The 18139-nt window shown below is 40.1% G+C and overlaps 1 protein-coding gene across 4 annotated transcripts in view; it reads right to left on the bottom strand.

Annotated features, from left to right (window-relative positions):
- The window catches only part of gria3a (glutamate receptor, ionotropic, AMPA 3a), a 75671-nt gene that overhangs the window by 39126 nt on the left and 18406 nt on the right, over positions 1-18139 (bottom strand). For all 4 annotated transcript variants that reach the window (XM_075487902.1, XM_075487901.1, XM_075487903.1 and 1 more), the window contains exon 4: positions 4341-4528. In XM_075487902.1, coding sequence (XP_075344017.1) covers positions 4341-4528 — 188 coding nt within the window. The remainder of the gene's footprint in view (positions 1-4340; positions 4529-18139) is intronic.

Raw genomic sequence — 18139 nt, 5'->3', positions numbered from 1 at the left:
CACACACGTAGTGTTTTCCTTGATCGCCAATAAGTAAAGATCTAGCCACAACTTTGTGCTTTCTCCAACATATTTGGAGAGTCTTCTGTTTTATTTTTGTTTTCTATTTTCTTTAAAAAACGTTTTGCTTTTACAGTTTAAATGTGTCTCATGGAGATAAACTTGTTTCTCACATTACCTCTTTGCCTCTTGTCTGGTGTAATGAGTTTTGATGATCTTTCCTTTCTTAGCAGGTTTTTTTGTGGTGGCATTTTCTTTCTATTGTGTGGTAATGACTATTTAGAGTTTTTTTATATATTTTTTATATCTGTACCAAAGCTTTGTCCCTGATATATTTAGAGAGCTCCTTCATCTTCATTGTGCTGGTTGCTCACTCTGGAGCTTTCACTGCAGGTGAACATAAACTATGATCATATAAATATTTTTTAAGGGACTGTCACTGTCTTGCTAAAGAAGTGTAATTGTATACATTACACAGTAGTTTAGATGATCTGTTCTATAGCTATTATCATTTTCCTTGATGTTTACTGTTTTGTCAGATATTCAGGAACAACTGTCAAGTCCTCTGTCGAGCATTGTGAGTCGTCCACTCCTCCTTTTAGGATGATTAAACACACTTTGTGGAATCACTATTGGTATTAAACATACTTCACTAGCAAAAGGTGGTTAAGCTCATCACCAAGTCACTCCCTGTAGTCTGTACAAATGTACAAAAGCCAATATGAGTGGCCAAAAGCAACATCAATTAGCTCTGAAATGTTCCAATAAAATTTTTGCACACTTACTGTAAAAACCGTCCCAGCATTTGCCAGAAGCTGGGATCACAGTTTCGTTACCATCTGTCATTTGTTCACCGGTTTGTACAGACGTGTGCATTTTTAGTCATGCAAGCAGTGTGCACCATCAGTGTTTTTTAGAAAGTCTCTCCATCCATCCATCCATTTTCGATATATACTTCTGGACAGGTCGCAAGTACATCACAGTGCCACACAGAGGCGAACAAACAACAAATAATGTACACTCACTCTTAGGGTCTATTTGGAAACACCAATTAACCTAATATGTATGCTTTTGGATGGTGGGGGAGAACATGCAGACTCCAACCATGAGGTCTGGTACATAGGTTTAGGTTGCAGAGGTAACCTGATACCTGGCTATCTTCTGACATTAGCAGGTCAGATAAATCCAAATAAAGCAACTTCACAGAATTTTTTTTTATTCCAAGGATTAAATTACATCCATCCATGTGATCTCATCCACATACAGCATCTCATTTCCCTGTCCTACTCACTGGGTGTGGAATTCCAGCGCACCTCTGGGTGCTCAGCACTACTCTCATTTCTCTCCACAGCACTAGACTGGGAGACTCACACCACATGGCTCAGTTCCCACAAGCTCTCTGCCTCTCCACTGTGCCAGAGGTGATGGATCCTCTCTGGAAGAAATAACAAATCCACTGAGTTTCTATTATTGATGAGAAGCCTTAAAGGTGTTATCACGCCGTCTTTACTTTACTGAAGGGATGAGCAAACTGATACTTTTAAAAGTGGTAAGAGAGCCAACAGAAGAGCAAAAAATCCCACAGCACATTTATCAGCAAATAAAACCTGTAGCTCCTGAGAGTACCCTGCTGACAAAAGTAATTAGCACAAACTCAATGACAGATGTTTCCATATCCAGTACATCCATTAATAAATCTCTCAGTAGATATAACAGCCTGGCTGTGTGTATCGAAAGGAATCGAATGATCATCATCTCACTAATTGAAACCATCCAGAATGGTGGCTTCCTGATGCCTGAGTGATCTCAGTTGTGTTTGCTCACTCCTGCCTTCATGAGAGATCTTCCCTCAGGCTAGGAGGGTAGGCTATTTATAGTAGGCTCATTGTTGTTGCTGTTATGGGACAGTGTGTCCTACTTACATGGGAGCTGATATTACATTAAACCAAGTGTTGATGTCACAGCTCGTATAAGGAGTCCTTCTCAAGAGATGTGAATGTGACTTGCCACTCTTGAGCATCTGGAGGGACACTTGTCCGAGATTAATCCGGCAGAGAAAAGAGGCTATGATTGAATCTGCTTAACGTGACAGAAAGTGACCATCGTTATCTGATTGGACAACTCGATTCTTACCAGGATAGTTTTAGAACATTTGAAGAAACTCTCTGTGTGAATGTGCAGCACAGAGAAAAGTAAACCTCTCTTAATTAGTGAAAATATACAGTGCTGTTGCAAAAATATTCCCTTTGTGTCTGTGGAAATGGAGACAGACCCTCACTGAAGGTCAGAGTAAAATAATACGTCCTTCAATAATAAACATTATTATGTAGAGGGCAGCAGCGCTCATACACAGATATCTCAACAAAGAACAGAAGGTTAAAACACGCCCTAGATTAATGATTCAAATGAGCACACAAACACACACAAACACATACACAAGCAGTAAACTTATGGGCCGAACACATTACTACGGGTTTGGCCTCTGGTGCGGTTTATATATCAGTAGTCCTGGTGATGCCTCCACAACTTGAGTGCAGTTTATTTGAGCCTAACTGAATCACTGCACATAATCAGGAAAGGCACACAACTGTCTGTTTAAGGTCTCACACTTTGTGCTGAATGTCAATGAAAACTAAGCCACGGGCTTTAAAAACTAAGCAACGGCAAAGATCTCGGAAATGATACAGGAACATTTCTGTAGCATTTAAAGAGATAGAAGCACAGCGGTCTTTATCACTCTAAATTGGAGTAAATCTGGAAATCCCAACAGACTTAGCTGCCCATCCAAATTGACTGCTTAACAACAATAAAGGGCCTTTTTCAGACAGGTGACCACCAAATCAGGAGCACCAATGAATTATAGCCAGAGATCCTTTGGGGAGATGGCACACAAAAAACAACCATTGGTGCGGCTCTCCACCAGTCAGGCTTTTATTGTATTGTAACATATGAATTTGCCTTTACCAAAAGGTACCTGAACCACTCCCAGTCAATGAGAAGCTAAATTATCTGGTTTGATGAAGCAAAGTCGGAACAATCTTGCAACAATTTCCAGCTGAGCACGAGAAGGAAACCGGGGACTGTACATTACCTCAGTAATGCAATCCCTACAGTGAAACATGGTGATGGCAGCATCATTCTGTACGGATGTTCTACTGTGAAAGGGGCTGGAGGACTAGTCAGGAGATGGATGCAGAAAAATAAAGAGTAACTGAATAAAAGATTTTCCAGAGTACTCAGGATCTCAAGCTGGGGTGAAGATTTACATTTTGACGAGACAACAACCTGCAGAATACACGCAGGCTTCATAAAAAGTGTCTGAACCCAGTAGAGGATCTCTATAGTCCTGAATATGGCTGTGCATTGACGTTCTGCATCAAACCCACTTGAGCTTTAACAGTTTTGCCAAGAAATGTGGGAGAAACGATAAAAGCTGTGCCAACCTTCAGAAATCATTCCAGAGAGGACATTAGTCTGCCATCAGTAAATTGTTTAAATACGCTAATAAAAGGTTTATCTGTGTCTTTCATTAAAGAAAATTGTGTAGATTGAGAAGGAGACTGAATTTAAGAGAACAACTTTACGTCTGCACTATAATTCAAAAGCTTTGTTAAGTTTTGACAATCAACACTACTCGGTTAAGATAGTTGACAGCAGCCAGTGTCAGTGCTGCCTTTATTCTGAGATTAGGAGGGAAGACAGGGACAGGTTAGTGCAAAGACTATAAACGTACCATCTAAATAAAGACATATCTAAAGAAGCAAATATAGGTCACAATTCAATTTAGCAGGTATGATAATTCCCAGTTAAAACTCAAAAAATAAATTTTTGACATTAAAACAGTCTGTGTACTGCAGACACAGTGAGAAGCACAGACTGAAATGAGACTTTGGTGGGAAAACTGGAGCTGACGATCACCTAGGAAACACGAATGAGCAGGCTGTTTAATTCCTCCATGTGAATTAAGCCCAGGTGACCTCAAACAGCATGCAAACACACACAGACACACACTTACACAATAACAAATCAACAAATAAGCTTTAATTGAGTAAACCCACATCTTCCTTGTTTTAACACGATTTCTAAATGAGAATGTTGAAATCTGAGGCAATCATGAGGAACTCTGGGAGCTTAGTGTAACAACAAAGAAGGAATATAAAGTGGCAAGCAGAGAAAGCCAGGAAAATGTCTTCTTTTCTTTTTCAACCAACGGAACATGCAGAATCATAAGGCTGGAGGGAAGGCATAAAATTAACTCTGATCATAATGGAGAGTTTTCTTCTAAGAAAACGGCTGAACTGGTGGTGTGGCTGAACTGGTGGTGTGTGTTGGCTTAATACCTGCTCCAGTATCAAGTTGATCCTATCCACCTCACAGTCGATGAGAAAGCGTTTCTCCTGACGGCGGTCCATCTCCTCAATGATGCGTCTGTACTCTGTAGGGTCCACAATGTTCCCCACCGAGCGAGCTGTTACCTGCCAGTTATTGGCTACAGCTGACTCCATTATGGCCTGGAGGATTGCAAAACCTGAGGGAGAGAGACGGATGAGCTCCATCACACAAGGCACGCAAGCAGAGACATGTGGTAAGAATCAAAACTGATGACAAAAACAAATAAATAAATGGTTATAAACATATTTAATGACATTATCAAGAAGCTTAAATGATAAAATACTCTTGTAAGCGCACGTAATAGCAAAATAATTTGAGACAGAAAATGTATTCAGGCAGAATACAGTGTTATGGAATATGCTAATGTGGTTTCAATACAAAACAATGAACACAGTTTAAATAAAGGTGGGTTTACATAACAAATGTGACATTATGCCTTTTGATAACAATTTCATGTGAATCTTATAAATATTACCTTGCAGTAAGACTTTTATACAACACATTTTGTATGCATTACCTCTGTCAGGTGCCAGATTAATGACTCCTGTTCAGAGATAATATTAGAGACTCTTTCATGTCTGATAGAGGACTTGCAAGTTTAGAGCTAAGAGTTGCCACACTACACGACAATAATACATGTGGCCTGCACGAAAGCTAAAGCAGTGAACTGGACTGCTAAAGAAGCATTTTAAAAAGAAAAGCACAACTAGTGTTACTTAACATTGTGTTTACTTTGCAGAAGGCATTGCACTGCGTGATGGATCAGTATATGAGGCATATGAAAGGAAGAAGCTGAGCTAACAGCCACCTGGCTGAGCAGTGGCACTGAAAAGCCTCATTCCCGTGAAGGGGGGGGGGGGCTTCAGTTCTGTCAAAGGTTTACTAAGAAGGTTACAGATTTACATTGTCAGCAGTCATGGCAGGTAGTCTCTAAATCAGCTGATAACAGTCACTACAAGCTAGTTAAAGATTATTTCTAGTTTTGTTCTAAATACATTAAATAAATTAAAACAAATAAGTTGCACATATTCATTTCTGGTGTTTTATTTTCCTGGTTGCCAGGAACAAGATCGTTATGAAAATAGTGTCAATGGCTGATTGAGGTAAAGTGAGAGAAAATGGGACACTGCCACAGGCATGAAGCCATGTTTTTAAAGCGATCAGTTCCACATCAAGTGTCAGTCTGTGTCTGTATTATAACAGCGAGGCTAACTCTGGCTTAATGTGCGAGTTAAAATCACTGCCTCCAAACACAAACATGTAAGTCAACATTAGAAGCATTCAAAAGATGAATCTAAAACTCACACCATGGAAAAAAACAGACAACATGCATCAGACATTTTCATTACTTAAAGGATAGTGCACGGAACATGTCAGGGTGTGGTGAAATGTATGGTGACAGGTGCTCACTACGAGCTGTATTGGGTCATAACTAATAGCAGTGAAAATGCTGTTTAGCACCGAGCCAGCATGCTATAAATGAGAGGCTTCAAATGCTGTGTTACCAGAGAAGGGCTAACACTGCTGATTGCTTAGAATAATAGATATTATTTTAGGTGCTGTAGAGTAAAAAACTGTTTATGTAAAAAGTCCTCAGCCACAGAGCTTCTCTGTGGGAAGCAGCCATTACACAAGCTAAATAAAACCTGGCTGTCACTCTGTATCACCACCTTCCTGCAGCTCAACACAAACTGCAAAACAGGACTGCTTTACAATTATGACAATTTAAAGTGTTACTGTACATACTGTGTGTTTTCCAAGGTAATATAGAAATGTATGTCAGTGTTAACATTTTAAAGCGTTTGGATGGTTTGAGCAGTTCCCCTTGCATTATTTGTAAAGGGGTGAGTTTGTAGCACCGTAAAAAAAAAAATGTTCAAATCGAGGCTGTTGAGCATGAACCTTTAACATCAAAGCTCCTAATTTCTTGTTTTTTGCTTGTTTTGGCCGGTGTTACTTTAACATTTTACCTTCACAGTTCAGAACTAGGAAGAGAAGAGTTCTAGCATTTCTCTATGAAAGGATCTGAGTTTAAGGCCTGCATTGATGCAAACATGATGACAAACATGATGACATGTTTGGAAGCTAATCACGTTTAAGAACATAAGCTATCTTTTTTTATTCTCGTAGCTTTTAAAATGCTCAAATAAACTATATTTATCAAAATTCTAGAGTCTATATTGTTCTAAATCTGCCATCTTGACACCTAACCAACTGCAAAACCTCATGATATTATCATATATCAACATTAAAACTTGAGGTACCCGTGTCCTTCACATATATAGAAACTGTGATGGAAGAACTGATCAATGTGAATCGAATTATTCATGATGGTCATACTTGTCATATGTGTCAATTTGTTTTAATACCTGTGCAGCGCTCACCTGTGATTCTGTATTTCTGATCTGACTGATGAGCTTTTGTCTCTCATTGCTCTCACAGCAAAAAGAACTAGCTGCTCCCAACTGGCTCAACCATTTGCTGGTTACTCAACTCTTAGAGACATGCATGTTCCCAGCAGTGCTACTAAGTATTCAGAGCACAGCGACTTAGCTGACATGTCCGCCCTCCCTTCCCCTGCTAGTGACCTTCACAGTGAAGTGCTCAGCAGACAGCACTCAAATCAGGTATGGCCTTTAAAGACAAGTGCTTCTCACCGTGTGCCACCACATAAGCTACTCAGGGGGGCTACAGAGCTAAAAGAAACCTTCAGGAGTCTTAATACTTAGAGAGGTTAAGCAATTCAAATGGGCTGCCATGTGATGTCTGGATGTATTGTGGAGGAGTCTGATGATTGATAAGAAGCTGGGGAGCTGACCTCGGTCAAGGTTCGACATTGCTGAGGCATGTGATTCTTTAGCAGCTAAGAAATATAAAAAACAACATCTTATACCAGCGGTATAAGGGGAATGCAAGCTGAGTGTCAGCTCTCCTCCCAGCAGTCTGACACGTGGCACTGAAAATCATAAGCTGGGATATGCATGGCGTTTTGAAATGTGTTAATAGCTGCTTAAGAAAAAGGATTTGGGTGGGATTTACGAATGATTCCCCTGAGAGAGTTTAGTTTTTTTTTTAATTTTTCTCACAGGTAACTAAGCTGGGTAATTTGGGTTTATAATTTATATGAGAATGTTGATGTTAAGTATGATTACAGTTACAGATGTGTAGAAAAAGAATAAGTTCAAAAGCCCTGAACTGAAGGAATGAACTGAACTGAACCTGGCATTCAGGCTGTTCTGACATGAAATCTGAATGTCAAAGGACACATCGGTCTCTTAGTGCATATCAACGCTGAGTATTATGTGCCGACAAATGACACAGAGTTTTGGTTGACTTTGTAAACAGATGGTACATTTAACAACAGCCAGCAGGCAGGACAATCATCAAGGGCATTTTACAGAGTCAATTATTCAGCTCAGGCCTGAAGAATTATACATATTCAAAATCAAGAGCATATTGTCACAATGATATATATATAGCACAAAATAGCACATCTTTTACACAAGTACATGTTTTACAAAACAACCTTGATGCTGGGGAGAATATGGATCACTTAAGTGTTGCGTAGTGGTGCTAAAGCTTAGTTTTCAGGCATGCCAGTAATTACGAAAACACTCTCCAACTCTGCTGGGCTTTTAGCTTCTATTAGATCACTGCTTCTATTAGTTTCACAGCCTGCATATGTAATGGGATTTTGAGCCTTTTTGAGCAGGCAGCAATTTGCATTAAACAATAGTGTCATCAGAAAGTGAAGAAAGTCACATGTGATAGTAATTCATATTCTTTCCTCTTAGTAGCAGGTGGAAACCAAAACAGTTTAAATAAACAATAGTCGCAGGGGTGATGTACTGTATATGAAAAGAGTATTTGCTTGTCTTAAATCTTTTATGAGGCAGGAGCTCTTCGGTATCCCATCGGAGAGAAGTGAGGTCTCTAAACAGAAGCACTAAAAAGTTAAGATGTCTTTATTTCATTACCATGTTATTAATCCTAGACGTGTATCTCCGGCGTACAAACATTGATGGATGAGCGTGCATTCAGGGGGCAAAACTAGGGATGCACCGGTTATGAAAACAATGATAAAGATAATAATTTGACTGATAGCAAATTCCGGTTGTTGCTGTCATTATTTCCCCTTGTGCCCAACAGAATTAAATGTAGATAAATGTTGTTTCAGGGCAAAGTCAAAGCAACACAACTTGGACACACCGGATAAATATCACTGATGTTATCCCTTTTACTGATGTGCCGGCTGCGGTCAACAAGCTGAAAATGGGCCGATGCTGATACTGTGTGGCAGTAATAAATGTATTTCATAAATTAACATCTTCATTGCTTGTAAATTCTTACTGACTTAATAATGAAATTACTCAATCATAAAACACTATTTATTAGTTCAGACTTGTGGAAAGTGTTAGCTGACTGTATTCCTGAATAATCTTAGCTGGTGTTTGAGTGTGGCTGCACGGTGGTGTGGTGGTTAGCACTGTCGCTTCACAGCAAGAAGGTCCCAGGTTCAACTCCCAGCTGGGGCCTTTCTGTGTGCATGTTCTCCCTGTGTATGCGTGGGTTCTCTCCAGGTACTCTGGCTTCCTCCCACTGTCCAAAAGCATGCATGTCAAGTTAATTGGTGTCTCTAAAACTGTCCTTAGGAGTTAGCGTGAGCATGTATGGTTGTTTGTCTCTGTGTGTCCCTGTGATGGACTGGCAGGGTGTACCCTGCCTCTTGCCCATTGACTGCTCCAGCCCCCTCAAATGGATGGAGAGTGTGTTTCTGTTCTCTTTATTTGACAACATCAGCAGCCTGTTGGTAACGTTAGATTCACTGAGTTCAATATGACTAAAATCATTCACCTGGAGGCCACTTTACAATCTGTCACATGCTATAAAACATACAATGGACAGCTAGCTTAATATGGGACAGTGGCTGGTGCTGATTACAGGGATATCTTAGCTTCTCCACACGGGCACAAATCCTGAGACACATATGATCTTCTCTGTGCTGACTCACAGAATCCCAGTCTACCGTTTCACTGGCCTTCATTTTGTCTGATTATATATCACACCAGCTTCAGCTAACTTGTATTCTACCCTGAAGAAGAAAACATTGGTGCACCAAATTCATTGCTGCATAAGCATGATTATATCCTCATTTGTAGGTCGCTTTGTATTAAGCGTCTGCTAAATGCATAAACATTAACATAAGAAAGACATTTTAACATCGGGAGAACTTTTTCTCTTCATGAACAGAACTATTTTTGCTGGATATACATTTGCCAAAGACCGCAGCTTCTTTTGATGATTTTGCTTTATGTCTCAAGGATGAGACAATGAGTAATAATGCTATTTCAAAGTAGCTATAATCATGACTGCTATTGCATAAGAGTAATCACCAGTTGGTTGATGAAAGAAAATTATCACCTGATATGCTGATACAGAACATATAGAATCTTTCTGCTTATTGTTTATTTGTTTTCTGCTTATTATCAACTTTTTAATTCGTTTCAGTCCCACTGCTCTAATCGGTGTAAGTTTTAACTCCAGTAGGCAGCTATTCTAAGTGGAAAAATCTTTCAATGAACCCATTGAAAACTACCTTCCCAACAGCACAAACTCCAGCTAGCTGAAAACATCAGCTTATAGCAGGTTTAAGTAAAAATAATACTGTAAATACTGAAAATCAAGCTGTGGCAAGATGACACGTAAGCATGGCAACTTGGCATCAACAGGGCATCACAATGGCTTGAGTAAGCAGAGAAACAGGATGCCGTTTATTTTCAAACTTCCAAGAAGACCAGCAGCCTCCAAAATGACAAAAAATGAGAAGAGGCAAGTGCTTCCTAACACGAGCACATCACATGCATAAGTCGTATACAAATAGCCAGAAAGCAACACACTCAGTTTTTGCAGGCAAGAAACTAAAGGGAAGAAAGAAAAGCCTCCAGTGTTTCCTGCAACATATGTTTTCTCAGAAGTTCATCCTGCACCAGTACTTAACTGGACAGTTTGCTCTTTTATCAGCTCACAGCTGAAATGAGCTTTTACAGGCTGCTTCTCAAACAGAAGGAAAAAAGGACAACGCTCCTCCTGAAGAGATTAGTTGTGACATCAACCGTGGGGACGATGGTTGAAATGTGTCATGCAAATTAGCATGCCATTTGCTGTGCAAGAGCCAATCACAATCAGGCTGGTGTTACACGAGGTGGCCGGACGCTTGTCCACAAAGCATCACAAACATATGCTGTAGAACTGCTGCAGATGTCAGATCCTTTAAATCATCGAGTGCATCACTGATCTCAAGTTCCATCTTGTGTTTATGCTCAAGCCTTTAACACAAAAACTGTTGGACGCATTATGCTTTGAAATTGTCCCCTAAATGGCCCCAAAGAAACACGTGAGGATGGCAGGGATTGTTTGGACGGGAAGCACAAAGCCAAGTTGGCCCGTACGTATGATTCTCTTTAGTATATGAGCATCGCAGCTCACACAGCAGTGCTCAGGAGAGCAGTATGTATTCTTATGATATGGTGTTATTTGCAGCTTAGAGGACTGGCTTTATAGATCATAAAGAACTATAGCTCCCTTATTGTCAGTTATAGTGCGTTAAATAAAGCATTTTCCTGTTAGTGGCAAAAAGCTGTGTATTACTGGACAAGTCTCTTTAAATCACTCCATATCAGCGTCTGTAGAGTCCTAGGGAAAAATATTTGATCAAATCTGTATACCAGGAGATTTACATCATCTGTGACCAACTGCATGGAAGAAAGAGACTGACTGAAGCTCCACTGGCACCAGGCCATGTGTTTCTTCCTCAGAGTCTAGGGCAGCGGCTGAGCGTGGTGTGCCGTCTCAAATGTGACTCAGTTGTCCCTCCCCCTCCCTGGAGAAGGTGACCTCTTTAAAATTCTCTTGCAGGCATCTGAATTGCGACGTTGTCATGGGATGCCCAAAGCTGAGCGTGACACCAATCGGAACTCAGACAAACCCAGTGAAGCAACTTCAGAGAAATCTCCTTATATGTGGCTCCACTAAGAATGCTGCTTTCACTAGGCAATAACCCACCGAGGCAGTGAAACAGAAAGGACCCGAGCTGCAAAATGACAGTAAAAAGGACACATTTGAGTACAATTAGACTAACAACACCCACTCCTAATGCCATCTAACGTAGATAACAGCTCCCTGTTCCAAATGAGATGAATTACAAATAGCCCTGCACCCCACACCACCCACCCCCGCCAAATCTCTGATCAGAGCTAATCAAACAGATTATTTCTTACCAAATGACAGCTGCAAAGTTGCTGACAGAATGTTCAGAATATCTTCTCCTGTTTACTTTCATCTCTTGTCCAACTTTAAATCAGGTCACAAAATAATACATTAATCTTCATTGCACTTAAAGATGAATCCGATTCAAAGCCATGCACGTAAAGATTTAAAGACAGAGTGAAAGACTACCCCCCACACCCACACAGTGTCGATAGCTATATCTGAACCTCATAAATGGATGGCTCTTTCCCATCAGTGAATGCTGAACTAACTGCCTGTTCTTGTTTCTCCCATCCTATAAAAAAGCACACCCTCTCATCTCTTAAGCAAATAAAAATGGCGTTTTCTCTTGGGCAAACAGGGAAGAGCACATCACATCAATCTCTTTCATAATGCAAAGAGACTACTGTTGTAATGGCCTTGCGTTATCCTGAAAGCAAGTGGCCTGAATTAGATGAACAGCATTTGAGCAACAGAGAATCAAGCACCGAGGCATAAACAGAGCAGCACCTAATAAAGCAGACTGGCTCTCCCTTAGTCACCTGGTCTCGTATTTGGCCATGCAAAGTGCTGAGGGATGTGCAGATTGGATATGAGAACCTGGATCTGACAGGGGAAAAAAAAAAAAAAATCAAATAGGGCTCTGAATATGATAGGTGGAAAAAAAATGTGGTGCATCTGACAGCACGTCTGACAGCTGCTTGGCCCTCTGTGCCGTTTGCTCTTCTTTTTTTCAGAAAAGCACAAAGGCTTTGCTGACTCCTCTGTTCCTTCCCTCTCTCTACGTCTCCATAATGTTCGGATTTTCTTTTGTTAGTGAGCAGCTGAGGCAACGATGTTAAGATGCAGAAAGAAAAATATCTTTACTGTCATTAGATGACTCGCAAAGGTCATTCCATGAGCCAGAGCGTACTGTAAGTGCAGGACGTAAAAAAATCTCACAATATCTTCGAGGTATTGATTTCTCTTCTGATTTTATGTGGCAGCGTTATGAGTCAAGAAGCAGAGGTGAAAATAAACAATTCCAGTTTATAACTGTTAGTCACAGAAATGACAAATGCAACAAATGCAGCTTCAGGTTGCCTATCGACAAGATTCCAAAATGTCTAAAGTCTCATATCAACTTCAATGCCTCCATGTAGCATCTGACATAATATTCTAAATGTTTGCTGAGAGGATTAGCTCTCTTTGCAGGATCATCATAGTTGCTCAGATTCGGTAAGAGCTCCTAAAACAGCCGAGCCTCTTCCATATAAAGAAAAGCAAACTGCTCACAAATAAATAGTAACTGATCTGCACTCTCATATTACTTTTTAACCTTGACTACATTCCAGTTAAGTGTCATTTCAGGTTTCCAGATTTGTTGGAATATGTCAAGTTTTAAGAAAAAATTTAAACATATTTATGCTATAAAACTACATCTTCATATCTTCCATTAAAGATATTTTAACAGGATACACACAACTAAATAAACGAAGAAGTTAATCTATCCTGATTTGTGTCTCAGGGTATTTCGCATACTGGCTCGCAATCCCGCTGCAATGATTTAAAGGAGCACAACAGAGTCGTCATTAACTTCCCTAATAAGACAAGTCAAAATGTCTGCTGGGTAATCATAAGTCACGCAAAAATGGAATGATGTTTTGTAAGATTAGATTTGGAGGCAAGAGGGACGCACTTTGATGTCGGCACATCATCTGTGTTCGCACACAAAGGATTTTAAATGAAATATCAGCATTCTGTGAACATTAATATGTACACATTTAAAAAGCCCTGAGTTTCAAGTTTGGGTCTGTCACTGGGCCATCTAAGTCCACTACAGGAGAGAGCTGATGTTCTGTAGTTCTACAGTAAAATTGAACGATATCATTAAAAATCCAGCATCCTTCCACCAAGATCAAACATTTACATATTGACTTTAAGGGTTTGTTCACATTTGATTTTGCAATGTATCTTGGGTGAGCCAATTACAAGTGGACAGTGCTAAATACAGGTGTGAATACGCTCAGGATGGACGGAGGACTCATTCAGATCTGATTGCTCGGACCAAATTCAGTGGCCCAGGACATTTTTACCACATTTGCTTAGGAATGGAAACAGAATCCATCCTGGGGACACATTCTGGGACCATTCACTGTCCTGATATGACTCCACACAAGCAGTGGTATTACCACTAAAATGTTTCTTGAGGTTTCTTGAAAATATTAATTCTGTAAAAGGCAGTGCCAGAATTAGGCACATCTGCCGGTTCTTTTGAAATTATGGAACAAAAATCTGTGAGATCATAGCAAAGAAATTATATTTGGGCTAAAAGTTTGACCCAGTTTGATTGTTGAGACCCTTGTCAATGCAAGAAAGACCATTTTTGTTGGGAAAATATTGTCCAATAGTAATATCGCTACAAGAATCACATGTGAAACCACGTAATATTAAGGACCTTTGAACACAGCAAAGTGGAGCAGAAAAATGCTAACAGCCTGAAAAGCTTTAGCGTGTGTCTTTATCAGCAGAGGTGAGCTGACAGCGAACTCTGTACAATCACAGATCATTTGTTTCGTTCTCCGATATTTGTCTCAGATCAGTCCGTAACTGAGCTTATTTCAGTGAACACAGAAGCGTTTCAAAATACCACCTCATAAATGTCACTCAGGCAACTCTGAAACATGTGATAAAAAAAATAATTATGTAAGCTAGCTTAGGTCACTATTTTTGTGATTTTACAGAGACATACTGATGTTATGTGTGTTGCTTAGTATATATCTGACTGTGCAACACATGGTACATGTTTAATTGCATACAGGGCATGTTACTGAGATGCGAACACACGTACCTATAGTCCATTTGTGATCAGATCACCCAGGACACATGTTACCACCAAATCTGTCCTAAAACAGAGTACAACACACTGTAACTGACGCATACCAGAAGAAGTTGATGAACCCACATACAGTGCTGTGGGCAGCAGGAGCTGTCCAAGGTTCTGAAACAGATATCAGCATTGAGAAAAGTATTTTTTTTTAAGAGCCAGCCTTGTTACTCTGGCATAGTGACTAATCTTATATCTTCATGCCTGCTACACCGGTGCAGGAATGACTTCTTTTCATGTTTCTTGGCAGAGATGTCGTAAATTTCATACCTAACTATTAACAATTGTAATGAGAACCAACCATTATAACTTCCCATTTTTAAGAAAATAATAAATATTTCACCTTTTGATGGCTACTGTACCTGAACAAGTGTGTTATAATCCATTTCCTGCTATGCAAGCCTGTCAGCCACTCTGTTAACAAGATGTTTTCCATCCATGTTTGAAAGCAACAATGGTGTCAAGAAAAGGCTGCAGTGAAACCTGCTGCTCTGAGTTATAACAGCAACAGATTGAATAAATCATCTTCAGAAACAGGTAAAACCGCAAAAGAGCTTCTCAATTATTAATTTATATACACATGAATTTGTGGCTATGATAGGCTCAATGCAGCACCACAGAGCAGAAAGTCTGCAGCGTGTTTCTTTTTTTGGTTTGTTTGTTTCAGGCTACACTGCCTCTGCATGCGTGGATGTCCATGGATCAATTGGTGCCATTTTGGTTGTCTGGCAGTGTGGATGGACAGCTTTTTAAAAGAGGGGGTTTGGTTTGAGCAGAAACACTCTGAGACAGCCAACGCCTCAGCTGTATCTTCTCAGTGAATGCACAACTCCCTTTGAGGTTTTCACCAATGAGGTCACCGCACAAAACACATACACGTGCGTCATCCAAACTGCTTTAGCAAACACGCTCCATTTGCAGTAAATCTAAAGGCAATCTGATTCCCGCAGATAATCTAGAATTTATTCAGCATGAGTCAAAACATTCTCAAAAGGATATTCCAAAATATAAAAAAGCATTGTTCAGTTTTGGAAATTTATCAAATCTGACACAGACCTGCCTAACCTTGAGGATTCTTTTTTTTTTTTTAAAGTCCAAATCTTGTGTACTTCTCATCTGCATATCTTTTTTTTTTTTTTTTTTTAAGAAATCCTTTGAAAGCAGCCTGGCAGAAAAACACCTTTTCGGTTACCACTGGGTTATTCTGTTACATGTGCATCCCAGTTACACTCTTCTTTTCTCTTTGTATGTTCGCTATGAGGCCTAATAGAGTCCTTAAACAGAGCAGCATAACAGCCCTTTTGAAGTAGAGAAGCCTGATTGATGAATCCCTGCCTCATTTCCAATCTTGGTGCCTGTGAGGAAAACTGTGTTTACACCCAGGGGCGGGTGAATGGGGGAGTCAGAGCCTACTGATACGTGTCTATCTTGAAGTGAAGTTGCAGTAAGATATTCACACAGCTCCTTAATGCCAGTCCCCATCTCTCTCCCTTTTTTTTGTTAATGAGCCGGTGTGCCTGACTGCTGAGAGCAGTTCCTTACCGGTGTACAATTAATCAGATGTTTCCTTGCAGAGACTAAACTAAAAGACATTCAGCAGCAGGGCAGTGTGGTTACACATCAAATGCAAATCCTCCACCAACCCCACTGTCCCAATGTGTCACTGCTGCAGGAGATTGCAGGGAAAGCTGCCATTAATGCTGTTATACGTTGCTCTTTCATTTTGATGGCAGCAAACAATCTATTTTTCATTATGTAGAGTTAATCAACCAAGAGGACTACAGTCCAGTAGACAATGAGCATCAGATTACGCACGAAGGTCCCTCACATGTCCATTTTCTCAAGTACTGTGCTTGAATTCAGTTTTGTGGAACTCGTAATTTAACTGAGTATGGCTATGTTAAAAACTGTATTCCACTAAATATTTTACTCGATGACGACTACACTTTTTTAACAATTAAAATTAAATGTCTGCACGTCAGTCAGTCGCTACACAAGCATGTTTCATATACATTTATCAATATTTTTTGAGTATTTTCAGACTGCTGGTTAAGAATCTGAATACTTCTTCTGTCACTTTAGTACATTAAAATCTCAATGAAATAGCAGGCAGATTGCTATTTGAGTGCACAAATTTATATGCTTCCTGTTAGCTCCTGTCAAATGCTTGACAAGTAGGATAAGTGTCAGAGTCCTGTGTTTGTGTGTATGTGAGTGCGAGTGTTACATCTTTCCTAGTGAGGATCTTGGTGGAGAACCTGGGCAGCCTCACAGGTGGAGCTCATCAGCCTCATCAGGATGCTGGGAACAAAGGAACGGCAGAGCCTTCACTCTGTGCTGGATGATTAACGTTACTGGTAGTCTCGCTGGCCTTTTGTTGAAATTTCATGTTAAAGTTATTGACTATCTCCTGTATACTTACCAGATGACTTATTGACCTCGTGTTTACTGCCTCCAGGTTATCCCATTGGTTTCCCCGAGAAGAATCTGTACCTACAAGCTGCCTGCCTGCCCGCTCTGCCGTTCCTCATCTCACCACCCAGCTCCACCTGACCCTTGGCTCTCTCCTCGCACCACTCTAAGGATTCTCCACACAGGACTCTGGACCACTTTCTGGATCTGTTTATTGTCCATCTCCTTGAAAATAAAACCAATTCCGTATCTGGACTCTGTGGAATCTGTATTTGGGTCAAAGGTAAAATCTGAACATGTCAATAAGTCTTGAACTGAATTAGACTGAATGCTTAAAGTGCCCTGAGATTACTTTAGTTGTGAATTGGCACTAAATAAACAAACTGGACTGAATCTAATTAAAAACACACCTTTAATGGCAGTGCAAGATGCCTTTAGTCAGAAAACCCTGAGGTCAACATGGAGTGGATGAAGAAAAACTGCATTTCAATATAAATAAGTATCAACTAAAGCACATACTGCACCTCATATTGACCTATCTTTTAATATCCTTCTGTTATGTTAACATCAGTACAATATTGGTAAAGATTATCACTAAAAAAAGCAGCTTAATGCATTTAGACAGTGACTAGATGTTCGGAACGTTAAAACCATTTAATGCATTTAACAGGTAGACACAGCTATCAAGACATTCCCCATTTGCTTTAGAACTGCTGTTCTGAAGCTGCGACTTTGGCATTTAGCCACTCCCATCTTGGTGGTTTTGGAGCCAGAGGTGAACATAGTTGGACAAGAAGGCTAAAAGTGACATTTAAATTCTGAAAAGATTAAACTATTTATGCTTGAGGCCCATCTAATTATGGAGGTTTTTTTTTTTTTTTTTTTTTTTTTTTCAGAACCACCAGCACACTGTTCAAAAAGAGTTAATCTAACTAATGACACTATAATGACTTTGGGGGGAATTTACTGACTTAGTCTTTCATGAAAGACGTTGATGCTTTTTGATACGGCGACTACTGGAGCTCGATGTCTTTTAGAGTCAATGCCTTGTGACTGACTTCAAGGCACTTCCTCACAGCAGCCACTAAAAAGATAGAATGGATCATCCATCCATTTTTTATACCTGCTTAATCCAATCAGGGGCGCGGGGTGGATGGAGCCTATCCCAGCTTCCATTGGGTGAGAGCGAATGTACACCCAGTC

Source organism: Odontesthes bonariensis, chromosome 16 (genome assembly GCF_027942865.1).
Source record: "Odontesthes bonariensis isolate fOdoBon6 chromosome 16, fOdoBon6.hap1, whole genome shotgun sequence".
Taxonomy (NCBI): Eukaryota; Metazoa; Chordata; class Actinopteri; order Atheriniformes; family Atherinopsidae; genus Odontesthes; species Odontesthes bonariensis.
Note: the sequence above shows the minus strand (reverse complement) of the source record. Positions and strands in the feature narration are given on the sequence as shown.